We start from the raw sequence: 26,088 nt of genomic DNA on the forward strand, positions 1-26,088 counted from the left end.
CAATCATGGAGTCTCAACCTGTATATTAAGCTTTCAAAAATTTAAGAAATATAAAACTCCTCAGATTCAAAGCCATAATACCTCAAATAGCGCAGCGGTACTTGTATTTGTCAGATGTTTTTAATGTGCATATATCGAGGCTCAATCTGATTAAAATCAGATCCTTTGATCCGCTCACATAGATCGCTACACAAGGATCTGAAGAAACCCCATTCAGGGTCATCTCCTGGTGACCTTTCTAATAGAAACATTCATTAAAATTTTGACCAATCAGAGAGATCGTACTTAAGCGACATTCGGGAAAATGAATGTAGAAGTGAAAGTAGCTGTGGAGAAGATCTTATCGTTTCATACAAAACAAAGAGCTAAAAAAACAAGGCAAAAGCAAATACTACATATTTTTCTGTACAGAAGAAACTGTAGTCGTTCTTTTGACAGGCTACGGAAACCAGGTCACAATTTTCTGTTCATGTATCATCGAGACTTTCACTTTGGTAACTGAATTCCAAGATACTTCTAAATTCTTGGAAGCAATCATATGATTGGATAATTGAAAGGTCACCAGGAGATGACCCTGAGTGAGGTTTCTTCAGATCCTTGTGTAGCGATCTATGTGAGCGGATCAAAGGATCTGATTTTAATCAGATTGATCGAGGCTATCTAAAGTTTAAAGATTCAGTTTGCTTTCAAAGAAAGTAATTTATGTATACCTTTTACTACTTGTATGTTCCTTGAATTCAATGACGAAAGAGTGGTTTGAGTTAGTATCTTGTTAGAACGAATAAATTATTTCATAACGAGTTAGATATCTCCTTATAACCAGATATTTATCCTGTCAAAAGGATTTCAAGCTATATATGGCGTATCTGAGCTAAAAAATAAAAATACAAGATTGAATTAGATGAACATGATATTTGTTATTTACATTCAAATTAAAATTTCGGCTTAGAAGAAGGTGTGTATCTCAGAGGGAAGATGAATGGCCCCAGATCAATTGGTGAATTTTCATTAGGGCATGCATTGATTTACAGCATACTGGGTGTTTTATCCTCCTCGCTCGGGACTGGGGATGGGCTGTATAGGTGCGATTGAGGCCCAAATCTAAAATTTGGGAGTCCCCAAGTGCATTTTCGGTACATGTGCACTCTAATAGGTAGATTGCATGTTATATGTTGACATAATTTGTGAGCTGTGGGCATATGAAGTGTAATTAATTAGCTCCCAGGAAACTGTCCCCATGTATATATTTTTATTGACGGCTTGTATTTGTGTACCCTCTCGGCGCATGTTTGGCATTAAAAAAAACTATCCCTTGCCACCCAAGATAACTACTTTCATTTTCAATTTCTTGATAGGTCGTATGTGTATGGTTTCGTACCAATATTTCAATGCATATATTGTGAACCTTATCTTAGCAGGAAATATCGGTATATTTTACTGCTGGACTTGCTTAGGATCCTGAATTTGATCTAAATTATCCAAATGAGTGACCAGGTTAAAATTTTTGGAGCAGTTTCTTTCTAAAGTGACTATAAGCCAAGTGCTAACCAACTTTGCACTGAAGATACATTTATTGATGCCTACTACCAGAGTTGCTTCAGATGCTGGATTTGACCTACATTATCTCAGTTTTTGGAGCAGGTCCATTCCCAAGCAACTATAAAACGTACCTGGATCAAACTTGCATGGATGATGCATCTAGGTGTGAACACTACCATACTTGCTTCAGATGCTGGATCTGACCTACATTTTCCTGATGAATGACTAGAATAAAATTTTTAGAGCAGACCCATTACCAAATAACTTTAAGACCTACCTGAACCAAACTTGCATGTATGATGCATCTACGGATGCACACTACTAGTTTGCTATAGTTTAGTGAGGAACTTTGCCTTAAAGAAAACATTTGTTAAGGGGAGCTCTGTAATCTCTGATTACCTATGTTTCATTAAAAGTACATATTTTTCTGATTTCAGAAAATAAGAAACTTTGCACTCTATTTCTGTGGAAACAGTGATATATTTAAAAAAAATACCTAAGATTTTACAATCACAGACATGTCTGTATAAAATAATAATTTAAAAATCCAATTTGTTAAATTTGTGTCCAACCTATTTTGATAGTTACAGAAAACTGGTATTCATAAGCTTTCTATTTAAAACAGGAATTACTGCAATAGAGCCTGAATGGTTGCCAGTTTTTGCTTCATACCACTGTGCATTATCCAAACCTCTAGAGGATCCCAAACCTTCTTATAGTTGTAGCAAGGGTCAGGTGATGTGTCACATGACAAGTACATTTGGCAGATGTTCATGGGCAATACCACCAGTTGAATTAGAGTATCCCAAAGGATTATATAGGTTCAAGTGGTTTGCTCGATTTCTGTTGGAGGGAAAAGTGCTGCCTAAACTGAAAAAGTATTCATATTTTCTATCTCCGCCATCTACTATGACAAAGTCTTGGGCAAAGTAAGTTCATAATCATGTAGAATTGTTCATATAAATATAAGTCCATTATTTTTAGGTCACCTGAGTCATTCAGGTGACCTATTGCTATCTGTTTTCGTCTGTCGCCGTGCGTCGTCTGCCGTGTGTTAACATTTGAACATTTTCAGCTTCATCTCTGAAACCGCTGAACCAATTTCAGCCAATTTTAGCATATGGCATCTATGTGTGAAGAGGAACAAAATTTGTGAATTTCATGGTCCCTGCCCCCCTGGGACCTGAGGGGTGGGGCTAAAACCACCAAAAGTAATGCAATCTTTAAAAATCTTCTTCTTTACTCCTGGACATCAAGCAGTCAAACTGTTGGCATCATTGTAATAAGCATTGAGCCCTCTACCAAAATTGTGAAATTCATGGCCCCGGGGTCAGGGGTTCTGGTGCTAGGGTGGGGCTATATAGATCATATAGTGAAAGTACATTATTTCTTTGAAAATCTTCTTCTCTGCCCCTGGGCATTATTGAAACAAATTAAATACATATGTACAATACATATGTATGATAAGCAAGAGTGACTATACCAAAATTGTGAATTTCATGGCCCCAGGGTCAGGGGCTCTGGTGTTAGGGTGGGGCTATATAGATCCTATTCTGAAGGTGAATTATTTCTTTGAAAATCTTCTTCTCTGCCCCTGGGTATTATTCAAACAAATTAAGTACATTGTTATGATAGGCAAGGATGCCTCTTCAAAATTGTAAATTTCATGGCCCCAGGGTCAAGGGTTCTGGTGAAAGGGGGGGGGGGGGGGGGGGGGTTGGGGCTCTATTGATTATATAGTGAAAAAGCAAAATTTCTTTGAAAATTTTCTTTTCTGCTTCTAGTTAAAAAGCAAAGAAACTAAGTGTATAGTTATGATGAGCAAGAGTGCTTCTTCCAGAGTAATGAATTGCATGACCCCTGGGTCAGATGTGCTGGTGTAAGAGTGGGGCTCTTGATAATATAGTGAAAATGAATTAATTTTATTAAATAATCCTGTCTGCTCCTTAGTGTTAAGCAGATAAACAGTGATTACTTATGATGAGCAAACTTCTGGTCCCAGGGTGAGAGGCTCTGGTGTTTCTCAGTGGGGAGGGGGGGGGGGGGGGGGGGCTCTGTTGACAAAATAGTGAATCTGTAATCAAAATGCATTATTTCTTTAAAAATCTTCTCTGCACCTGGGCATAACAGAGGCAAAAAGAGTGAAAGTTTAAATAAGGAAGGGTATTTTTATGCAAGAATTTTTATTGTATAATGCAAAAAGTACTTTCGTAGTTTTATTGATCAGGTTGACTTATAAGTAATAGATAAATAAAAATGAGACAAAAATAACTTGTCTTATTAAATGTTTATCAAAGACCAAGAGAGGCCAATGTAAGAGATTTCAACAAGGAATTATAATAGTACAGAATCACTGATAGTTTGTTAATTTACTGCATGGTGATAGTGATAAATGGGGCACAGATTAGAACCTAATTTATGAATGCTTAATTAATTAATGAATTTAATTATGAATGCTAGATGAATTATTTTGTTGATCCTGATCACCCTAATTTCTTGCTTTTGGGCAACAAAGCTTCACCTTTCAGTTCATTTTATACTCTATGGATCCTCTAAATTGTTGTATTATACTCAGGTGACCGTTAAGGCCCTTGGGCCTCTTGTTTTTTCTTTTTAGCTTGTATGAGCTGAATGCTCAAGTGAGCTTTTCTGATCATATTTTTGTTTGTCTATCTGTTAACTTTTTTACATTTTCAACTTCTTCTCAAGAACTAGTGGGCATTTTCAACCAAACTTGCCACAAAATATTCCTGAGTGAAGAAGATTTAAGTTTGTTCACATCAATGGTTACCCCTTCTTTCAAAGGAAGATAATATAGAATAAGTAAAAAATTATTGTCATTTTTCAAAATTTTTCTTCCCTTAAACCATGGAGTCAGAAGAGTTGAAACTTACTTGGAGATTCAAGTTTGTTCAAATCATGACTCCCTGAGTAGGGTAAATCTACAATGGGCAATCCAAAAAATTCTCAAAAGGTACGTTAAATGATCATCAAAACTTGTCAGTTTATGCATCATGGGACCTTGAAGTGTGTCAACCAAAAAGTAGGTCACCATGACCTACTTTCTGAATGTTATGACTAATCATTTTCTAAACATTAAAGGTCATTATTTCAGATACTAAGAGGTTAAGAATCATCAAACATGTAAGTTGGTGCACTGTAGCAACCGCTACTGATATAACGCCGCTTAATGATACACATATCATTAAGCGTTGCACTTTAACGTTTAATGCCATAAATTATTGCATTAATGGTTGACCTTTTCAACCGCTAATGCTTAATCGCCGCTTAATGATAGAATTATATCATTAAGTGTCACAAACACAGAGCAGCCTTAACACTTAACCCTTTCTCTACCAGCACATTTACATGATTTTGGAGACCTTTTGACATAGCATTATCAAATTATTTCTAACCTTTTTAACCAAGGAGAAAGCTAGGCATAATGTATACCATTTTGTAGGGAATTTCATAGAGATGATATTTCATGACTAATCAGATACCCAATGACTGACCTTATTAATAGAAATGGAGGTCAAAGGTCAAAAAAGTGCAAAATTTTATCGAATTTTTCGATATTTTTTAATCTTCAAGCTAAAAATTTACAATGATGTATGTTGAAATAGGAAATTTGGAATATACTCACAAAAGAGCATTATACTGTACTACATGAATCACATAAACTTTTTTTTCAATTCTGCATATAATGACTTTAAACGGGTTGCTTAGCAACAGGGTATTTTTCAATTTTCGGGCAGCAGTTTTTGTTTTTTGCTCATCCTAGACACATTTATGCATTCCAGCACATTTTAAAGTCAAATATGACGTCATAAAATTAAAAGGGAATTACAGTAGATAAATTGTCTTAAAGTTTGACCTCATTAGAACTATCTTTAGGACATCAAAGGTCAAATAAGTGCAAAAATTTCATCAACTTTTTCAACACTTTTCAATATTCTTGCTAAAATTTTACACAATAGATGCTGAAATAGAAAATTCTGAATATACTCTCAAGAAGGCATCAGAACTGCAATATCAATACACCATTTTAGTTCAAATATTTTTTTAATGACCTTTAAGTGGTTGCTAAGCAACAACATTTTCAATGTTTTGGCTGTATACAATGTATGTTTGTTATTGCTCATTCTGGACACTTTGTGTATATTCCATGATATTGTAAGTAAGATATGGGCCAAAATAATGTAAAGAACATTATGAAATTAAGTATTGACCTTGACACTTCTGTTCTTAGTGGGGTCAAGGTCAGATCAGTACAGAATTCTGCCTTATATTGCAAGTGTATATCAATTTTGAAATGCTGCAATCATTATGGATATATCATCTAATAGTTGACAAAAAAAGTTGTGAACAACAAAATCCTGAGAGAAATTTGAAAAAATTAATTGATCTTTTTTATTTTGCATATCTTGGTTGCCATTCCAAAATTACATCTAAAACATGTGAACTGAAATAAAATTTGTAAGATGCGATTGCATGTAATTCAACCTTAGTGACACACATTATTAAAATAATATGGTAAATGTCATATGGTAATATGATAAGCATGAAGAAACCTCATGAGATGGACAATGGATGGAACTTGGAATCTCTTTTTCAAATAAGTGGCTTTTGCATTACAATCCTTTCATTCATCTTATTTATGTGACATGCATTTGCTCATCTTTGCAAGCAAAGGATTCTGGTCTGCTACTCTTCTCACAAACCCTTAGCCTATCATGCTATCAAAAGTCAGGATTGTTTACGTCACCTGATCTTGAAACACAGCTTGCATCATTTATAAAAATAAAGATCAGTTATAAAAAGTGAAGTGTTGGAAGAATAATTAACAAGCTGATAGGTTTATTCGTCAGTAAGTTGCAAGTCTGCAAGTTGCAAGTCAATATACAAAATGCAAGTTCCAGATTACATTAATCTTCACATTGGATGATATGCCATAGCAATTTAAAGAATGGAATGTTATCTTATGAATCATTGTTTACAAAGGTTTTTATTACTGAGATTATAGAATTAAGAAATATCCTGAATGAAGATATCGTCATTTACTATAGCACTTACTGATTGGTCAAATGATGTCAATAAACTCCAATCACAACCTGTGAAAAAAAATCCTGACTTTTGATAGCAAGATAGACCAAGGGTTTGTGAGAAGAATAGCAAATCCCTTCGCTGGTGAAGACTGCATTCACTAGCCATGTTTGATGAGAAACATTTGACTTGGTCTTTTAAGGCAATAATAAATTGACAATGCAAGTAATTAAAAAAAATGTTGTCAAAAATTTGAAGTACAATTTGCAAACGGGGTTTCTTGTGTTCTAATTAAAATAAAAATTCACAACCACAATATCAAGTAAATTTTAAAAAACCAGTACTTCAATACTTTCCACCATAATCTCGGTGGAGATTCGGCTGGGCTAGATATATTTGGTTTGACGCCCACCGGTGGGCGTCAGTCCAAATATATCTAGCCCAGCCAAATCTCCACCAAGTTTAAGGTGTGGCAAAAATGACAAAAAGGTGTGGCTGAACAGTGATGTAAAAATTACATAACAGTAAATACAACATGTATAGTATCTTTCTGTTAAACAAAAACAAATCCATTTTCTTGATGCCATAAAAAAAATAACCTTTATTTTCGTGGATTTTTTTCCCCGACTTTTAATTTAACAAGAAAATAAACTAATTGATTTCATTACAAGTTTTTTCTGGTAACTGTGCTTAAAGGGGTACAATAAAGACTTGAGGTCATCTTGGAGGGAAAAAATAATAATAAATAGCATTGGCAATATTTAACGCAAAACTGTTTAGTCAATAAGTAGAATTTGTGATGTTTTTATCCAAATATACAAATCCAGAAATATTGCAAGCTAAATTCTAAATCAGACTGATTTAATCTTCCACAAAATGTTGAAGACCAGAGCACTTTTACTTTGTGGACACCATTCTTTCATCAACTGTCATTTCTCTGAAATACTGGAGGAACTTCTTTGACTTGTCCAAGACATGATCATTTTCTGTCAAGTACATGTAATCATGCAGCTTCTACCCTGTAAAAGATTTAAATATTTTGCAACAGATTATGTGAATTTACATATATGAAATTAAGCATGCTACAATTAATACATTGATATAATTTTCCTTTTAAAATTAAAAGTATATTTATTATGTGATTCATGTAGTTAAATGATTTGGTTAAGTCAATGTATCAGGACTGAAAAATAATCAAGCCAGTAGTAAACCATCATAATTGAATTATTGAACTAAAATAAATAGCATACCTGGCTGTCAGGGTTGTTAAGAAAAAGGACACATTAATGGACTGAAAACTGTTGCTTTAGGGCAAAATTCCTGGGGCAAGTCTGTTCATGTACGTGGGAGTGTTGATAAATAGCAATCTAGTGAATATAGTTTGACCACCCATGTATACATGTACATGACTGAAAAATTGAGAAAATGAAAATTCTAGCCACATACTTCACGAGATTGAAAATACCACAGCAGTCTATAAAAGACAGCTTGTTCCATATCTGAGCATAAATTCAAATAAATATTGTGTGTTTAAATAGTGTGTTTATATGTAGAATCATGCATCATAAATATCCTGTGTATCATTCACTTTTTTCAAAATACAAATCAAATTCTTATAAACTTGTGTGAATACAATATCAAGAGAATGCAATTAAAATTTCACTTTATTTAGAATTTTTATAGATATAGAAATTTTCACCAAAACAAAAATTTACCTGTTCATTGGTCATAATAAGCACATGTGTCCCCACATAATGGTCCTTCTAGTGCATGGTAGGGTTAACAAGTGGGTCTTCACAGATGAAAGTACTGAAGCCTATGGTACCATGCAGCATTATTCATTAATTTCAGTACTAATCTTCCATAAATAATTTAAAGAATATATTAGAACATTAAATCATCAACAAGATTATAATTCTGTTAATAACGAGATCTGAACCTTTACGAGGGTTGTTCGGAAAGTTCGTGGACTAGTGCCATAAAATTAAAACCGCTCAATATACATCAATGAATTTTTTAACGTTTAATTAGCATTATCTTATTTGTTTATATAATAAACTGTACATCATTAGTTTTATTTTTTAATAAATTGTTATTGTTTTTGAAAGCAATGGTATGTCCAGGCGGCGCAACCTCGAAGATTACGTTTTTTCTATCTAAGTGTAACCAAAAAAAAAATCATTTTTTGATATGAGCATTTGTCATTCAAAAATCCCGTTAATTCACTCATATGGTATGACACCGTAAAATTTGCAATTTTTACCCCATTCTGTAAGTTCTATGAAATTTTATTGTAAAATTTATATGAAATGTCCAAACATGGGGTTGTAATGACGTCAGAAAGGGGGTCGGTTTCTTTTTCCAACATTCTATGAAGTTTCACCCTCAGACAGGAAAAACTGGCATAGACCTAGGAAATATTTAAATGGGCTACTGAAAAATAAAATGCATTCAGAATACTTGTTAAACGCTGAAAAATATTACAGAGACGACAGATGTAAAAGTTAATGTCGATTTGTAGTAAGGGTGTTCAAAGTTTGTCATGTCGAAAAGTGACATTGATCATGTGTGATAGATGTTGAACTCCGACAAGCAAATATGCTGTTATAATCAAGTTAGGATCTTTCAGATCTATTTACAATATTATATGCATTGAAACCAGCTGTTTATGACATTGTAAAATTATACAAATAAGACGGGTTTAAATCTTTACTTACCTCCACGGAAACTCATCAAGATAAGTGTATGAGGTAGAGAATGCGGACATTGAAAAACAATGACGTCATGAAACTATATGGCGACAGCGCCGGGTGATCATATAATGCCTTTTTTATTTTATGATAACTTGGTAAATATTCAAGGTATCAAGCTAAAATTTTCAACATTTCTTTAACCTTTGTTGTTTTATGTTCATAAAAAATTTTGTAAGCATAGACTACATAGTATTAATTTTATCGCATCAGTCCACGAACTTTTAGAACAACCCTCGTATAGTCTAGTAACTTGTAATGCATGGTTATGTCACTGATTGATGACGCTCACAGATCATCTCCGCTCCTTCACAGTCTAGTCATCCAATCTTTCCCTCCCGTTTGAATTCTTCTTGCTGACACAATTCAGTGCATTAGCCCTTGACTGCATACCAGGGGTAATGTAACCCATTTTTTCACTGATCTTCATTTGAATATGCTAAATGATTTCAGCCTTCAAGTACTTTTCTTTGGGTTCTGCAAAAAAAAGTTAAATAATCAAAGCATATTTTTTTTCAGTTTTAAATCAAACATGTTCTCAAAAAGCAGAATTCCTGTGCTTAATACATGGCAGACTGACATATAGAATCATATATTCAGTTTAATGTTCAAATAACTTGAAAACCAATTAAAACTCAAAATTCTTATGTGAAAATCCAAAAAATTAACCCCCGATCATCCCTATCACTTAAAAAATTTTGAAATAAGTCTAAATTTTCAGTGCATGAGTATATTAAGGACAGACAAGCCTACTAATTTGATATGTCTATATTGTATTTTACAGAAATCAAATTAGATTAATATGTACTTACTGATGATAAGATACACTTAAATTGTTGAAGCATTTTCCTATGACTCTGCATGTTAGTGAGATGCTCATGGCAAAAAATGCTAAAAATTATAAAAGAAAAATCAGGTAACTTCTCCAGCATTATATCCACACACAAACATTTAAGTAATTTCATTTTTTTTAACCTGACAATGATTTTGAAAAATTGTAAAGTGAGTTTGATATCCCTGTCTAAATTCCTAATAATATATGAGCAAATAGAAAAATTTACTCTACCGAGGCTAAAATTGCACATAAATTTCAGCTTCTGCTTGCCCCACCATAAACTAATACTGTATATACCGGTATATATATATATATATATATGTATATGTATATATATATATATAATTATATATATATATATATATTTTCAGAAAATAGGAAGACAAATACTGAGTAGATCATGCAAGCACCTGTGCCCAGCTTTAAATGTGTGACTTACATATCAACTTTACTATTTTTAGTCACTTGCCCACGGGTAAGTGGTTGATAAAATTTCACTTGCCCATCCCTAAAATTCACTAGGCCCCGTCATTTGGCAAAGGGATTTGTCACCCCATGACCCAATATATACAAACATGTATAGGGTAATCAAAATGTAAACATAGTTTTATTTTTTATTTGTTTTTTGGTTGAGATATCAACAAACCATTTAAATAAATTTATGCAAGAGTTGAGATACATAAGAAATTGAATGAAAGAGTTTCTGTTTTTTGTTTGGTTAAGAGTTAAATGCCCTTTATTTTGAAAAGACCAGTAGGTAGCGAGAACGCTTTCTTATAATCTCCTCCAAAAATAAAGGCCGACTTGACCTGATTGCGAAGCTTTCACATGTTTCAACTTTGATTCTCAAGAAAAAGATTTATAGTCATTAATCTTAAGACGAAGTTGTGAAAATTTTAATATAAACACAAGTTGTTTACGTCACATTCTTTACCTACTTTATTGTCCCATTAACTTGATTAAGAGTGTATACGTTTCGTATGGTTTATCATCATAGCTGTACGCTACACACTGTAGGTATATATTTCTAACCATAGGCCCTGTTAGAGTCTAACGTTAACACGTTTCCGACAGTAAATTCTGAGAATATATTTGTTTCTTGCCACAAACTAAATTTCCAGTAGAATTTAACTTTACCTTAAACATAATCTGATGGGTCAGTTCAGATTGGGTAACTGTTTTTTATGTGTACTTACTATAAAACAGTGACAACTAAACAAGCCCTATCTTAATTTATAAACATTTCGGCGCCATTCCAATCTAATCATTTTTGAATCCTGAGCTCGATCTAAATGTAAGCATAAAATCTTGACATTATTCTCATGTACAATTTTTCATTCATTTAAATTTTTCAGAGATATCTTCATGTTTTTCAGCACTGGAAGTACAAGATGACATTCAAATATCATTGTATCATTTTCATAGAAATAAAAAAAAATAATTTGATTTCTTTTCTTTCCATATTTTCATTGTTACACTATCGGATCAAGTGTTATAACACCAGGAAACACTCTGTCCAAGGATAAGGGCACTACCATTTCATTAAGGAGAGGGGTGCTTCCAGATTTTGAAACAAATAATCTGCCCTCGGAAATGTTGAAAATAAATAATTTGTCCTCAGCTTACTAAAAATATATAATCTCTCCTGCCTGCTGTATCCCCCCCCCCCCCAGCACACATTAACGAAATAGTTTTGGCATTTGGACAGTTCAATTGTATGTGTGTAGTTGTGTTTCTGCTTGTAATTTTTCAGTGAAGAAGAAAAATAATTTGTCATTGTTCCACTTGGAAATAAATAATATATCCCTTTATCATTGGAATGAAAATAAATAATCAGAGTCTTCTGAATTAGTCGAAGACATTGGTGAAGGTTTCGTAACTCTACGGTTTACGGTTTCGGAGTAGCGATAACAAGGTTTCTAGTGAAAGGGGCAATAACTGCGAAAGGGGTCATAGGTTATAAGCGTTGGTTCAAATTTGTTCATAACTTTCTATCACCTTTACGATGAACAAAAAATCTTTTCGATAAATGTCGAAACAAAAAATCAGCGGAAAAAAATAATAAGAAGAAGAATAATAATAATAATAAACAGAAGAAAACCAATAGGTCTTTCCACAGAAAGGTGAAAAGACCTAAATAGTAGACTAATTGTTCTCGAACAATTAGAGGTCTTCCCACCTTCTTTAAATTTCGTATATTTTTCATATTTTACTCTCTGAAGTTAATTTTTATACAAAAAGATTCCATAAATGGCTCATGATCGGGAGGTCGTGAGTTCGAATCTTGGCCGCGACAGACCTAAGTCGATAAAAAATAGGTAGCAACTGTTCCTTTGCCATGCGCTCGGCACTTTGGAGTGAAAGTTGCGGGTCTTTCGGATGAGACCTTAAAAACCGAGGCCCCGTGTCACGGCAGGCATTGGCACGATAAAGATCCCTCACTGCTCAATGGCCCTGAGTGCCGAGTAAAGGTCAAAATTTGAAGTCTCTATATGAGTGAAAAATTCTCGAATGGGACGTGAAACAATATACAATCAATCAATCAATCAATCCATAAATGGCTTGAAAGATAGAAAAAATGAAAATTTTAAAAAAATTTAAATGACCTTGACCTTTGACCTTGAACAAATATTCAAGGTCAAAGGTCAAGGGTCACATTGCACTTGACCCCATGCTTCTATGACTTTTAAAGTTATAATGTTTAAATAAGCGCAAAGATGCAAAAGGGCAATAACTCATATAAGGGGTCATCGGATCCTTTCGCACTGAATAGATTGAAGTTATGCCTAAAGACCCTGAAAGACATTAGTGAATGTTTGATGTCTCTGCGGTTTACGGTTTTGGAGAAGTAGCGATAACAAGGTATTTAGTGAAAGGGGCAATAATTTTTAAAAGGGTAAATCTTAGGGGACAAGCATGAAATCTTTGAAATAGTTTTAAGAGAGCATATTGACGATGCAAAGATATATAGTATATGTTGAATGACAAAAGAGATATAAAAAGAGCTTAATTTCTCATAATTTGAATGACCTTGACCTCTGACCTTGACATAAATTTTAAGATGTAAGGTCAAAGAATCTAATACAGTTGGTCTCATGTCTCTACGACTTATCGTTTTGAAAATTTTAAATTATTTGTAAAAATCAAAAATTTTAAGGGGCGATAACTCATTGAAGGGGTCGACGAATACTTTCGCAATGAATAGATTGAAGAGTCTCCTAAATTACTTGAAGACATTGGTGAAGGATTCGTATCCCTACAGTTTACGGTTTCAAAGGAGTAGCGATAACAAGCTTTTATTGCAAAAGGGGATGTAACTCCTCAAGGGGTCAAAGTTCATATACGCAGGGTCAACTGCAAAAATCTTTTATGGAGTACATTCTCATGGACTATAAATCTTTTCGATAAATCTTGAAACTCAAAATCACACGGCGGAAAAATAATAAAAAACTAGTAAACTAATTGTTCAGAGAACAATTAGAGGCCTTTCCACCTTTTTAAGTGTTTCCGTGTCATCTGAGCTGAAAAAAAAGAAGAAAAATGCAAAAAATGAAAAATGAAAAAAAAAAAAAAAAGATCCTCCAGCTGGGCTCGAACTCAAAACCCTTGGATTGAAAGGCAGGTGCGCTATCCCTTCGGCCACGCATTCCGATAACATACATAAGTTAATTGTTTAAGACTATAGAAGAAATGCAAGCGTATTTTTAGAATCGGTAGGGGAAGAAAGAAGTTCCGTAAAAGGAAATAGTTCCTGAATTTGCAAGCAGTATATAAAACTAGTAGACTAATTGTTCTCGAACAATTAGAGGTCTTTCCACCTTCTTTAAATTTCATATATTATTCACATTTAACTCTCTACTTCTTATTTTTATATAAAAGAAACCAGAAATGGCTTGAGAGATGGAAGAAATGAAATTTTTGAAACGACCTTGACCTTTGACCTTGAACAAATATTCAAGGTCAAAGGTCAAGGGTCACATTGCAATTAACCCCATGCTTCTACAACTTTAAGTTTTAAAGTTATAAGGTTTACTAGTAAGCGCAAAGACGTTAAAGGGCGATAACTCATATAAGGGGTCACCGGATACTTTTGCACTGATAGATTGAAGTTGTGTCTAAAGACCCTGAAAACATTAGTGAAGGTTTCATGTCTCTGCGGTTTACAGTTTCGGAGGAGTAGCGATAACAAGGTTTTTCGCACAAGGGGCAATAACATTTAAAAGGGTTAAGCTTAGGGGACAAGATTGAAATCTTTGAAATAGTTTTAAAAGTACATATAAAAGATGCAAAGATATACTGTATATGTTGAAAGACAAAAAAGCTCTAAAAAGAGCTTAATTTCTCATATTTGGAGTGACCTTGACCTTTGACCTTGACATAATTTTCAAGGTCTAGGGTTAAAGAATCTAATGCAGTTGGTTTCATGTCTCTACGACTTATCGTTTTGAAAATTTTTCATTATTTGTAAACTTCAAAAACTTTCAGGGGCAATAACTCATAAAAGGGCTCAACAAATCCTTTCGTAATGAAATGATTGAAGAGTCTTCTCAATTAGTCGAAGACATTGGTGAAGGTTTCGTTACTCTACGGTTTACGGTTTCGGAGGAGTAGCGATAACAAGGTTTCTAGTGAAAGGGGCAGTAACTGCGAAAGGGGTCATAGGTTATATGCGTTGGGTCAAATTTGTTCATAAATTTTTATGACCGTTATCATGAACAAAAAATCTTTTCGATAAATGTCGAAACAAAAAATCAGCGGAAGAAAAATAATAATAAGAAGACTAGTAGACTAATTGTTCTCGAACAATTAGAGGTCTTTTCATCTTCTTTAAATTTCATATATTCTTCATATTTAACTCTCTACTGTTTATTTTTATATAAGAGAAACCAGAAATTGCTTGAGAAATGGAAAAAAATGAAAATTTTAAAAATGTCGAAATGACCTTGACCTTTGACCTTGAAAAATAGTGAAGGTTAAAGGTCAAGGGTCACATTGCACTTGACCCCATGCTTCTACTACTTTTAGTTTTAAAGTTATAAGGTTTAACAGTAAGCAAAAAGACATTAAAGGGCAATAACTCATATAAGGGGTCATCGGATCCTTTCGCGCTGAATAGATTGAAGTTGTGTCTAAAGACCCTGAAGAAATTAGTGAAGGTTTAATGTCTTTACGGTCTACGGTTTCGGAGGAGTAGCGATAACAAGATTTTTTAATGAAAAGGGCAATAACTTTTAAAGGGGTCAAACTTTGGGGACAAGTATGAAATATTTGAAATAGTTTTAAGAGGACATATTGAAGATGCAAAGATATAGAGTATATGTTGAAAGACAACAAAGATATAAAAAGAGCTTAATTTCTCATTTTTTGAATGACCTTGACCTTTGACCTTTGCATATATGTTAAGGTCAAAGGTCAATTAATCTTATGCAGTTGGTCCCATGTCTCTACGACTTACCGTTTTGAAAATTTTTAATTATCCGTAAACGTCAAAAACTTTCAGGGGAAATAACTTATAAAAGGGGTCGACGAATACTTTCGCAATGAAAAGATTGAAGAGTCCCTTCAAGTAGCCGAAGACATTGGTGAAGGTTCCGTACCTCTGCGGTTTATGGTTTCCAAGGAGTAGCGATAACAAGGTTTTATTGCGAAAGGGGTTGTAACTCCTTAAGGGGTCAAAGTTCATATACGCAGGGTCAACTGCAAAAATCTTTTACAAAGTACATTCTTATGGACCATGAATCTTTTCGATATCTTTTGAAACAAAAAACCATTCGGCGGAAAAATAATAAAAATAATAATAACTAGTAGACTAATTGTTCTCGAACAATTAGAGGTCTTTCCATCTTCTTTAAATTTCTATTATTTTTATACTTTACTCTCTAAAATGTTAATTTTTATGCAAAAAGAATCCATAAATGGCTGGAAAGATAGAAAAAATGAAATTTTAAAAATTTTGAAATGACCTTGACCTTTGACCTTTCCCACATATTGAAGGTCAAAGATCAAGAATCACATTGCACTTGACCCCATGCTTCTACGACTTATAGTTTTAAAGTTATAAGGTTTAATAGTAAGCACAGAGATGTTAAAGGGCGATAATTCATATGAGGGGTCATCAAATAAATTCGCACTGAATAGATTGAAGTTGTGTCTAAAGACCCTGAAGACATTAGTGAAGGTTTTGTGTCTCTACGGTTTACGGTTACGGAGGAGTAGTGATAACAAGGTTTTTCGCACAAGGGGCAATAACTTTTAAAGGGGTTAATCTTAGGGGACAAGTATGAAATCTTTGAAATAGTTTTAAGAGGACATATTAATGATGCAAAGATATTAAGTATATGTTGAAAGACAAAAGAGATATAAAAAGAGCTTAATTTCTCATATTTTGAATGACCTTGACCTTTGACCTTTGCATATATTTTAAGGTCAAAGGTCAATGAATCTTATGCAGTTGGTCCCATGTCTCTACGACTTATCGTTTTAAAAAAATTTAATTATTCGTGAACATCAAAAACTTTCAGGGGCAATAACTCATAAAGGGGTCAATGAATACTTTCGCAATGAAAAGATTGAAGAGTCCTCTCAATTAGTCAAAGACATTGGTGAAGGTTTCGTACCTCTATGGTTTACGGTTTCTAAGGAGTAGCGATAACAAGGATTTTTGTGCAAGGGGCAATAACTACGCAAGGGTCAAAGGTTAAATAGCTGGCCACATGTTTTTCGAAATAATTTAAGTAGTCGAGTATCATGAACTATAAAGTTTTTCGATAAGTTTTTCGGATCAAAAAGCCGTAGCGGAAGAATAATAATAATAATAACTAGTAGACTAATTGTTCTCGAACAATTAGAGGTCTTTCCACCTTATTTAAATTTCATATATTCTTTATATTTAACTCTCTACTGTTTATTTTTATACAAAAGAAACCAGAAATGGCTTGAGAGATGGAAAAAATGAAATTAAAAAAAATTAAATGACCTTGACCTTTGACCTTGAACAATTATTTAAGTTCATAAGTCAAGGGTCACATTGCACTTGACCCCATGCTTTTACGACTTTTGGTTTTAAAGTTATAAGGTTTAATAGTAAGAGCAAAGATGTTAAAGGGCGATAACTCATTTAAGGGGTCATCGGATCCTTTCGCACTGAATAGACTGAAGTTGTGGCTAAAGGCCCTAAGAACATTAGTGAAGGTTTCGTGTCTCTGCGGTTAACGGTTTCGGAGGAGTAGCGATAACAAGGTTTTCAGTGAAAGGGGCAATAACTTTTAAAAGGGTAAATCTTAGGGGACAAGTATGAAATCTTTGAAATAGTTTTAAGAGGACATATTAAAGATGCAAAGAGATTTAGTATATAATGAAAGACAAAAGAGATATAAAAAGAGCTTAATTTCTCAAATTTTGAATGACCTTGACCTTTGACCTTGAAAAAAATTTCAAGATCTGAGGTCAAACAATCTAATGCAGTTGGTTCCATGTCTGTACGACTTATCGTTTTGAAAATTTTTCATTATTTGTAAACTTCATAAACTTTCAGGGGCAATAACTCATTGAAGGGGTCGACAAATCATTTCGCAATGAATAGATTGAAAAGTCCTCTCAATTAGTCAAAGACATTGGTGAAGGTTCTGTATCTCTACGGTTAACAGTTTCAAAGGAGTAGCGATAACAAGCTTTTATTACGAAAGGGGTAATAACTCTTTGAGGGGTCAAAGTTCATTTATGCAGGGTCAAATGCAAAAATCTTTTACGGAGTACATTCTCATGGACAATAAATCTTTTCGAAAGATCTTGAAACAAAAAAGCGTCCGGCAGAAAAATAATAAAAATAATAATAAACAGAACAATTTCAATAGGTCTTTCCACAGAAAGGTGGAAAGACCTAATAAACGGAAGCATTTCAAGAGGTCTTTCCACAGAAAGGTGGAAAGACCTAACTAGTAAACTAATTGTTCAGAGAACAATTAGAGGCCTTTCCACCTTTTTAAGTGTTTCCGTGTCATCTGGGCTGAAAAAAAAAAAAAAAAAAAAAAAAAAAAAAAAAAATTGCTCCTCCAGCTGGGATCGAACTCAAAACCCTTGGATTGAAAGGCAGGTGCGCTAACCATTCGGCCACGCATTCCGATAACATACATAAGTTAATTGTTTAAGACTATAGAAGAAATGCAAGCGTATTTTTAGAATCAGTAGGGGAAGAAAGAAGTTCCGTAAAAGGAAATAGTTCCTGAACTTGCAAGCAGTATATAAAATAGCAAGGGACGGGCTGCGTGAGAAAACGTTAACACTGTTCCCTAATGAAAATGTATTAATGGACTGTAGCTCGATTCATCGATATTGTGAGCATGCTGAATTTTTTGTAAATAGCTTTGTTGTAAGCTTAAAAGATCGGGTTTGGATTTTAACATTTCTGACTGAATATCCTGAAATAAATATGAAACATTTAAATAAGCATTTCTTTGGGTTAAATTAAATATGTGTAGCACAAATAAAACTCCCAGCATGCATTTTTAGAAGGGAAAAACGACAATGAAAGCGAGAATTGTTTTTTTATATACCGAAAATCGCTATTTCTGGAAACTGATTAATTCTAAATAAAAATCAAATAAATTCCAAATGTAAAAGAAAGAGAGAATGCTTGGTATTAAAATGTCGTATCATATCAGGAGAATCAAATGCTACTATCAACATCTGAAGAAATAGCCGATAAAAGGTTTCGATCATTTCTTCGTTCACCTGCACTTAAATTTCAAACACAACAGAACTTGTAGTTTTTGCCGTGAAACTTCATGACTTCTATAAACTTAAAAGACTCACCGTAAAACTCTCCAGAAAGTTTCTCTGAGGTCTATACTACATTTGTACCAAATTTGGTGTCGATCCGAGGTCTGGTTTGAATTCTAGAGTAATATTCTACATTGTTGTTGATGTGATTTTTTTTTTTTTTTTAAGAAGGGGGGGTAAATTATTTATTTTATGCCTCTTTTAAACTATGAATTGTAACTACTTCCATATCCTTAAGCCTTATTGTGACCTTTGAGTCAAGGTCAAAGGTGAAGGTCATTCAAAAAAAAACCAAAAAAAACAAGAAATCTTTTCTTTCTGTATTTTTACCTGATACTGGAGCTGAATGCATGTCCTAACTTTTCTATTTGACCCAATGTCAAGGTCAAAGGTCAAGGTCAAAGGTCAAGGTCATTTTGGTGAATTGCTATATTTTACACATATATAAGGGATTTCTTTTCTTTTTTTTTAAATGACCTTGACCTTTGACCTTGACCTATATTTCAAGGTCAGATATGCCAATGCAGTTGGTCCCATGTCTCTAGGATACACCGTTTTAAAAATAAGTTCATTAAATGTAAGTAGCATAAACTTTCAGGGGCAGTAACTCATACAAGGGACCAAAGAATGCTTTCGCAATGATAGAATGAAGAGAGTACTAAATGAGTCGAAGACACTGATGAAGGTTTGGAATCTCTACGGTTTACGGTTTCGGAGGAGTAGCGATAACAAGGTTTTGTTGCAAAAGGAGTGACAACTTTTGAATGGGTCAAGCTCGGGGGACAAGAATGAAATCTTTGAAATAGTTTTAGAAGACATATTATAGATGCAAAGATATTCAGTGTATGTTGAAAGACAAAAGAGATATTAAAAAAGCTAATTTTCTCATATTTTGAATGACCTTGACCTTTGACCTTCACAAAAATTTCAAGGTCAGAGGTCACAAAATCTAATGCAGTTGGTCCCATGTCTTTACGACTTATCGTTTAGAGAATTTTGTCATTATTCGTAAACATCAAAAACTCTCAGGGGCAGTAATTTATTAAAGGGCTCGACAAATCGTTTCGCAATGAAAAGATTGAAAAGTCCTCTCGAGTAGTCGAAAACATTGTTGAAGGTTCTGTATCTCTACGGTTTATGGTTTCGAAGGAGTAGCGATAACAGGCTATTCTTGCGAAAGGGGCAATAACTTCGTAAGAGGTCATGGGTCAAACACGGGGGGTCGTTTTTCGAAATAACTTTTAATGTCCTGTATCATGAACTATAAAGTTTTTCGATAAGTCTTGCGGTTTCAAAAGTCCGGGAAGAAAAAGAATAATAACTAGTAGACTAATTGTTCTCGAACAATTAGAGGTCTTTCCACCTTCTTTAAATTTCATATATTTTTCATTTTTACTCTCTAAAGTTAATTTTAATACAAAAAGAATCCATAAATGGCTTAAAAGATAGAAATAATGAAAAATTTTTTTTAAAAAAATTGAAATGACCTTGACCTTGAACAAATATTCAAGGTCAAAGGTCAAGGGTCACATTGCACTTGACCCCATGCTTCTACGACTTTAAGTTTTAAAGATATAAGGTTTAATAGTAAGCGCAAAGACGTTAAAGGGCGATAACTCATATAAGGGGTCATCGGATACTTTCGCACTGAATAGGTTGAAGTTGTGTCTAAAGACCCTGAAGACATTGGTGAAGGTTTTGTGTCTCTACGGTTTACGGTTTCGGAGGAGTAGCAGTAACAAGGTTTTCAGTAAAAGGGGCAATAACTTTTAAAGGGGTAAATCTTAAGGGACAAGTATGAAATCTTTGAAATAGTTTTAAGAGGACATATTAATGATGCAAAGATATTTAGTATATGTTGAAAGACAAAAGAGATATAAAAATAGCTTAATTTCTCATGTTTTGAATGACTTTGACCTTTGATCTTTGCATATATTTTAAGGTCAAAGGTCAATGAATCTTATGTAGTTGGTCCCATGTCTCTATGACTTATCGTTTTGAAAATTTTTAATTATTTGTAAACATCAAAAATTTTCAGGGGCAATAACTCATGAAAGGGGTTGACGAATACTTTCGCAATGAAAAGATTGAAGAGTCCCCTCAATTAGTCGAATACATTGGTGAAGGTTTCGTACCTCTACGGTTTACGGTTTCGAAGGAGTAGCGATAACAAGCTTATATTATGAAAGGGGTAATAACTCTTTGAGGGGTCAAAGTTGATATACGCAGGGTCAACTGCAAAAATCTTTTTCGGAGTACATTCTTATGGACTATAAATCTTTTCCATATATCTTGAAACTCAAAATCACACGGCGGAAAAATAATAAAAAATAAGAAACAGAAGAATATCAAAAGGTCTTTCCATGGAAAGGTGGAAAGACCTAATAATAATAATAATAAACATAAGCATTTCAAGAGGTCTTTCCACAGAAAGGTGGAAAGACCTAATAATAATAATAATAAACATAAGCATTTCAAGAGGTCTTCCCACAGAAAGGTGGAAAGACCTAATAAAGCACTAGGAGACTAATTGTTCAGAGAACAATTAGAGGCCTTTCCACCTTTTTAAGTGTTTCCATGTCATTTGGGTTGAAAAAAAGGAGAAAAATGCAAAAAATGCAAAAAAAAAAAAAAAATATGCTCCTCCAGCTGGGATCGAACTCAAAACCCTTGGGTTGAAAGGCAGGTGCGCTAACCACTCGGCCACACATTCCGATAACATACATAAGTTAATTGTTTAAGACTATAGAAGAAATGCAAGCGTATTTTTAGAATCGGTAGGGGAAGAAAGAAGTTCCGTAAAAGGAAATAGTTCCTGAACTTGCAAGCAGTATATAAAAATAACAAGGGACGGGCTGCATGAGAAATCGTTAACACTGTTCCCTAATGAAAGTGTATTAATGGACTGTAGCCCGATTCATCGATATTGTAAGCATGCTGAATGTTTTGTAAATAGCTTCATTGTAAGCTTAAAAGATCGGGTTTGGATTTTAACATTTTTGACTAAATATCCTGAAATAAATATGAAACATTTAAATAAGCATTTCTTTGGGTTAAATTAAATATGTGTAGCACAAATTAAACTCCCAACATGCATTTTTAGAAGGGAAACACGACAATGAAAGCGAGAATTGTTTTTAATCTACCGAAAATCGCTATTTCTGGAAACTGATTAATTCTAAATAAAAATCAAATAAATTCCAAATGTAAAAGAAAGAGAGAATGCTTGGTATTAAAATTTCGTATCATATCAGGAGAATCGAATGCTACTAACGACATCTGAAGAAATAGCCTATGAAAGGTTTAGATCATTTCTTCGTTCACCTGCACTTTAATTTCAAACACAACAGAACTTGTAGTTTTTGCCGTGAAACTTTTTGACTTCTATAAACTTATAAGACTCACCGTAAAACTCTCCAGAAAGTTTCTCTGAGGTCTATACTACATTTGTACCAAATATGGTGTCGATCCGAGGTCTGGTTTGAATTTTCCAGAAATATACCAAGTTGTTGTTGATGTGATTTTTTTTTTTTAAGAAGGGGGGGTGATAAATTATTTATTTTATGCCTCTTTTAAACTAAGAATTGTAACTACTTCCACATCCTTAAGCCTGATTGTGACCTTTGGGTCAAGGGTCAAAGGTCAAGGTCATTACCAACAAAAACAACAAACAAAAAAACAAGAAATCTTTACTTTCTATGTTTTTCCTGATACTGGAGCTGGATGCATGTTCTTACTTTTCCATTTGACCCAAGGTCAAGGTCAAAGGTCAAGGTCAAAGGTCAAGGTCATTTGGTGAATTGCTTTATTTACACATATATAAGGAATTTCTTATGTTTTTAAATGACCTTGACCTTTGACCTTGACCTATATTTCAAGGTCAAAGGCCAAATATGCAGATGCAGTTGGTCCCATGTCTCTAGGATACACCGTTTAAGAAAAAGTTCATTAAGTGTAAGCAGCATAAACTTTCAGGGGCAGTAACTCATACAAGGGACCAAAGAATGCTTTCACAATGATAGTCTGAAGAGAGTACTACATGAGTCGAAGACACTGATGAAGGGTTGGAATCTCTACGGTTTACGGTTTCAGAGGAGTAGCGATAACAAGGTTTTGTTGCAAAAGGGGTGACAACTTTTGAATGGGTCAAGCTCGGGGGACAAGAATGAAATCTTTGAAATAGTTTTAGAAGAACATATTATAGATGCAAAGATATTCAGTATATGTTGAAATACAAAAGAGATATTAAAAAAGCTAATTTTCTCATATTTTGAATGACCTTGACCTTTGACCTCTATAAATTTCAAGGTCGAAGGACACACATGCCAATGCCATTGGTCCCATGTCTCTATGATCGTTTAAAAAAAAAATTATTCATAACCATCAAAAACTTTCAGGGGCAATAACCAATTAAAGGGGTTTATGCAACCTTTCACACTGAATAGATTGAAGAGTCTACTAAATTAGTCAAAGACATTAGTGAAGGTTTCGTATCTCTACGGTTTAAGGTTTCGAAGGAGTAGCGATAGCAAGCTTTTATTGCGAAAGGGGTTGTAACTCCTTGAGGGGTCAAAGTTCATATACACAGGGTCAACTATAAAAATCTTTTACGAAGTGCATTCTTATGGACCATAAATCTTTTCGATAACTTTTGAAACAAAAAACCATTTGGCGGAAAAATAATAAAAATAATAATAATAATAAACAGAACAATTTCAATAGGTCTTTCCACAGAAAGGTGGAAAGACCTAATAATAAACAGAACAATTTCAATAGGTCTTTCCACAGAAAGGTGGAAAGACCTAATAATAATAAGAAACAGAAGAAAACCAATAGGTCTTTCTACAGAAAGGTGGAAAGACCTAATAATAATAATAATAAGAAACAGAAGAATATCAATAGGTCTTTCCACAGAAAGGTGGAAAGACCTAATAAACATAAGCATTTCAAGAGGTCTTTCCACAGAAAGGTGGAAAGATCTAATAATAATAAACAGAAGTAATTCAATAGGTCTTTCCACAGAAAGGTGGAAAGACCTAGTAATAATAAACAGAAGCATTTCAAGAGGTCTTTCCACAGAAAGGTGGACAGGCCTAATAAACAAGAGCATTTCAAGATGTCTTTCCAAAGAAAGGTGGAAAGACCTATTTAACATAACAATTTCAATAGGTCTTTCCACGGAAAGGTGGAAAGACCTAACAAGAACATCTTCCACTAAAGATGAAAGACCTAAATAAAAAGAAACTATCCAACCACTGTTGATAATTGGCCTTCCATTGGGGATGGAAGACTTAATTAATTCTTAATCTCTGAATTTTATTTGCATAACCAAAAAAAAAGTTGGCACATGTAATGGATTTTTATTTAGAATTGTGGAGAGGGGTGTTGTCAAAAAATGGTTGTTAAAAGTTCTTGTATGTACAATCAACTAATAAAATGTATTTGATAATGAAATTTTTTACTTGTCCTTGACTCTTGGAATTCAGGGTTAATATGTACATATTACAGGTTACAGCCTAGAACTGAGGTTTTGTTGAAGGCCTTGATCTCCAAGGATGTAGACAATAAGGACTCTTTGTTAAAAGCATGGAAGAGTGATACTGCTTGTAAGTGATTTTATAAATTTTACCATTTCCATTCTGTTATTTTAATAAACCTTACTGTCTTCATCCTAGTATGATTTAAAATTCTTACCAAGAACTAGAAATAATTTTAAGCTCACCTGAGCTGAAAGCTCTAGAAAGCTTTTCTGATCACATTTTGTCTGGCGTCTGTCTGTCTGTTTGTCCGTCTGTAAAGTTTACCCATTTTCGACTTCTTCTCCAGAACCACTGGGCCAATTTCAACCAAACTTGCTACAAAGCATCCTTGGGTTAAGGGGATTCAAGTTTGTTTAAATGAAGGGCCAGGCCCTCTTTCAAGAGGAGATAATTAACAATTAATGAAAATTTGGTGGCATCATTTAAAACCCTTCTTCTCAAGAACCACTTGGCCAGAAAAGATGAAACTTGCGTGAAATCTTTATTATGTAATGTAGATTCAAGTTTGAATTCTTGACCCATGGGGATCAAAGTTTTACATAGGGACATATAGGAAAAAAAAATTTAAAAACTTCTCAAGAACCATTCAGCCAGAGAAGTTGAAATTTTTGTGAAACCTTTAAGAGTCCTCCACACACCCCCAGCTTATGTTATCACATTACTGGGCATTACTTTTAACAAGCATATCAACCTTTAAAATCTGGCCAGGAATTGAAATATAATTTATACTGATTTTTTTTTAAATTTAATTTTACAAGTTTCATGATATTTTTCCCATGGAGTTTTGATACATAGCACAGCAAATTTTGTTTTTTCCTGTCATATACCATTAAGCTCACAAAACAACCCCAGAAACTTAATTTTATCAGTCAACATACTTTTTTAGGAAATTAATTAAAGTTCTAAAAAATATATAAAACTCATTTTCTCTAAAATACATCTAGAAAAAATTAAGAAAGACTCTTGATAGTATAGAAGAAACAATAATGAAATAAATTACAACAAGAAATTGAATTAAATTCAAATTTATTGATGTAGAAAAATTATTTTCAAAATCTTTGGTGTAGAAATTCCTTTTTAGAGTTATCTTTCCTGTTGTCCAGGTCTCAAAAACTTTGGTAAGTCTCCGCATACTTCATCATACTAAAGTTACTGGTCATTGGCTACTGAATTGGACATATATAAATGAGCAAAACTAGAAATACACACTATTTATCAATATTTATAAATACACAATGAGATAGGTATTACTGAAACGCTCAAATTAGTGTGCAAAATATCAACTTTCACAACAGACTTTGTTGACGAAATGGAAATGGATTGATTAGCCTGAAAGTATAAATAACCTAAAACTTTTCTCGTAGATATACAGTACCTGTTATTTACGAACTATTATGCAACATAAACCCAAAGGTCCGCTGTTCTTTTATTGAAAAAAATTGACACCTTTTTCTCTGGGTCGCTCTGTGATCATTCCATGTGTTCATTGTTTATAATTAGAGTATCACTCTTGGTTTACTGCGTACTTTTCCCTTGACAAAATCCTTATCTCTTAAGCGTTTCTAAGACTCTCTTACAGGAGGTGCCAGGCAAATTGTCA

General features: G+C 33.7%; 1 protein-coding gene across 1 annotated transcript in view; it reads left to right on the forward strand.

Moving 5' to 3' along the window:
* LOC133206146 (probable ATP-dependent RNA helicase DHX37) overlaps positions 1-26,088 on the forward strand; it is a 725,850-nt gene that overhangs the window by 679,871 nt on the left and 19,891 nt on the right. The window contains exons 24-25 of the mRNA XM_061342078.1: positions 2,165-2,468; positions 24,457-24,554. Coding sequence (XP_061198062.1) covers positions 2,165-2,468; positions 24,457-24,554 — 402 coding nt within the window. The remainder of the gene's footprint in view (positions 1-2,164; positions 2,469-24,456; positions 24,555-26,088) is intronic.

The sequence above is a fragment of the Saccostrea echinata genome, unplaced genomic scaffold (assembly GCF_033153115.1).
Source record: "Saccostrea echinata isolate AGI-Se365-2 ecotype Australia unplaced genomic scaffold, CSIRO_AGI_Sech_v1 ptg000054l, whole genome shotgun sequence".
Taxonomy (NCBI): Eukaryota; Metazoa; Mollusca; class Bivalvia; order Ostreida; family Ostreidae; genus Saccostrea; species Saccostrea echinata.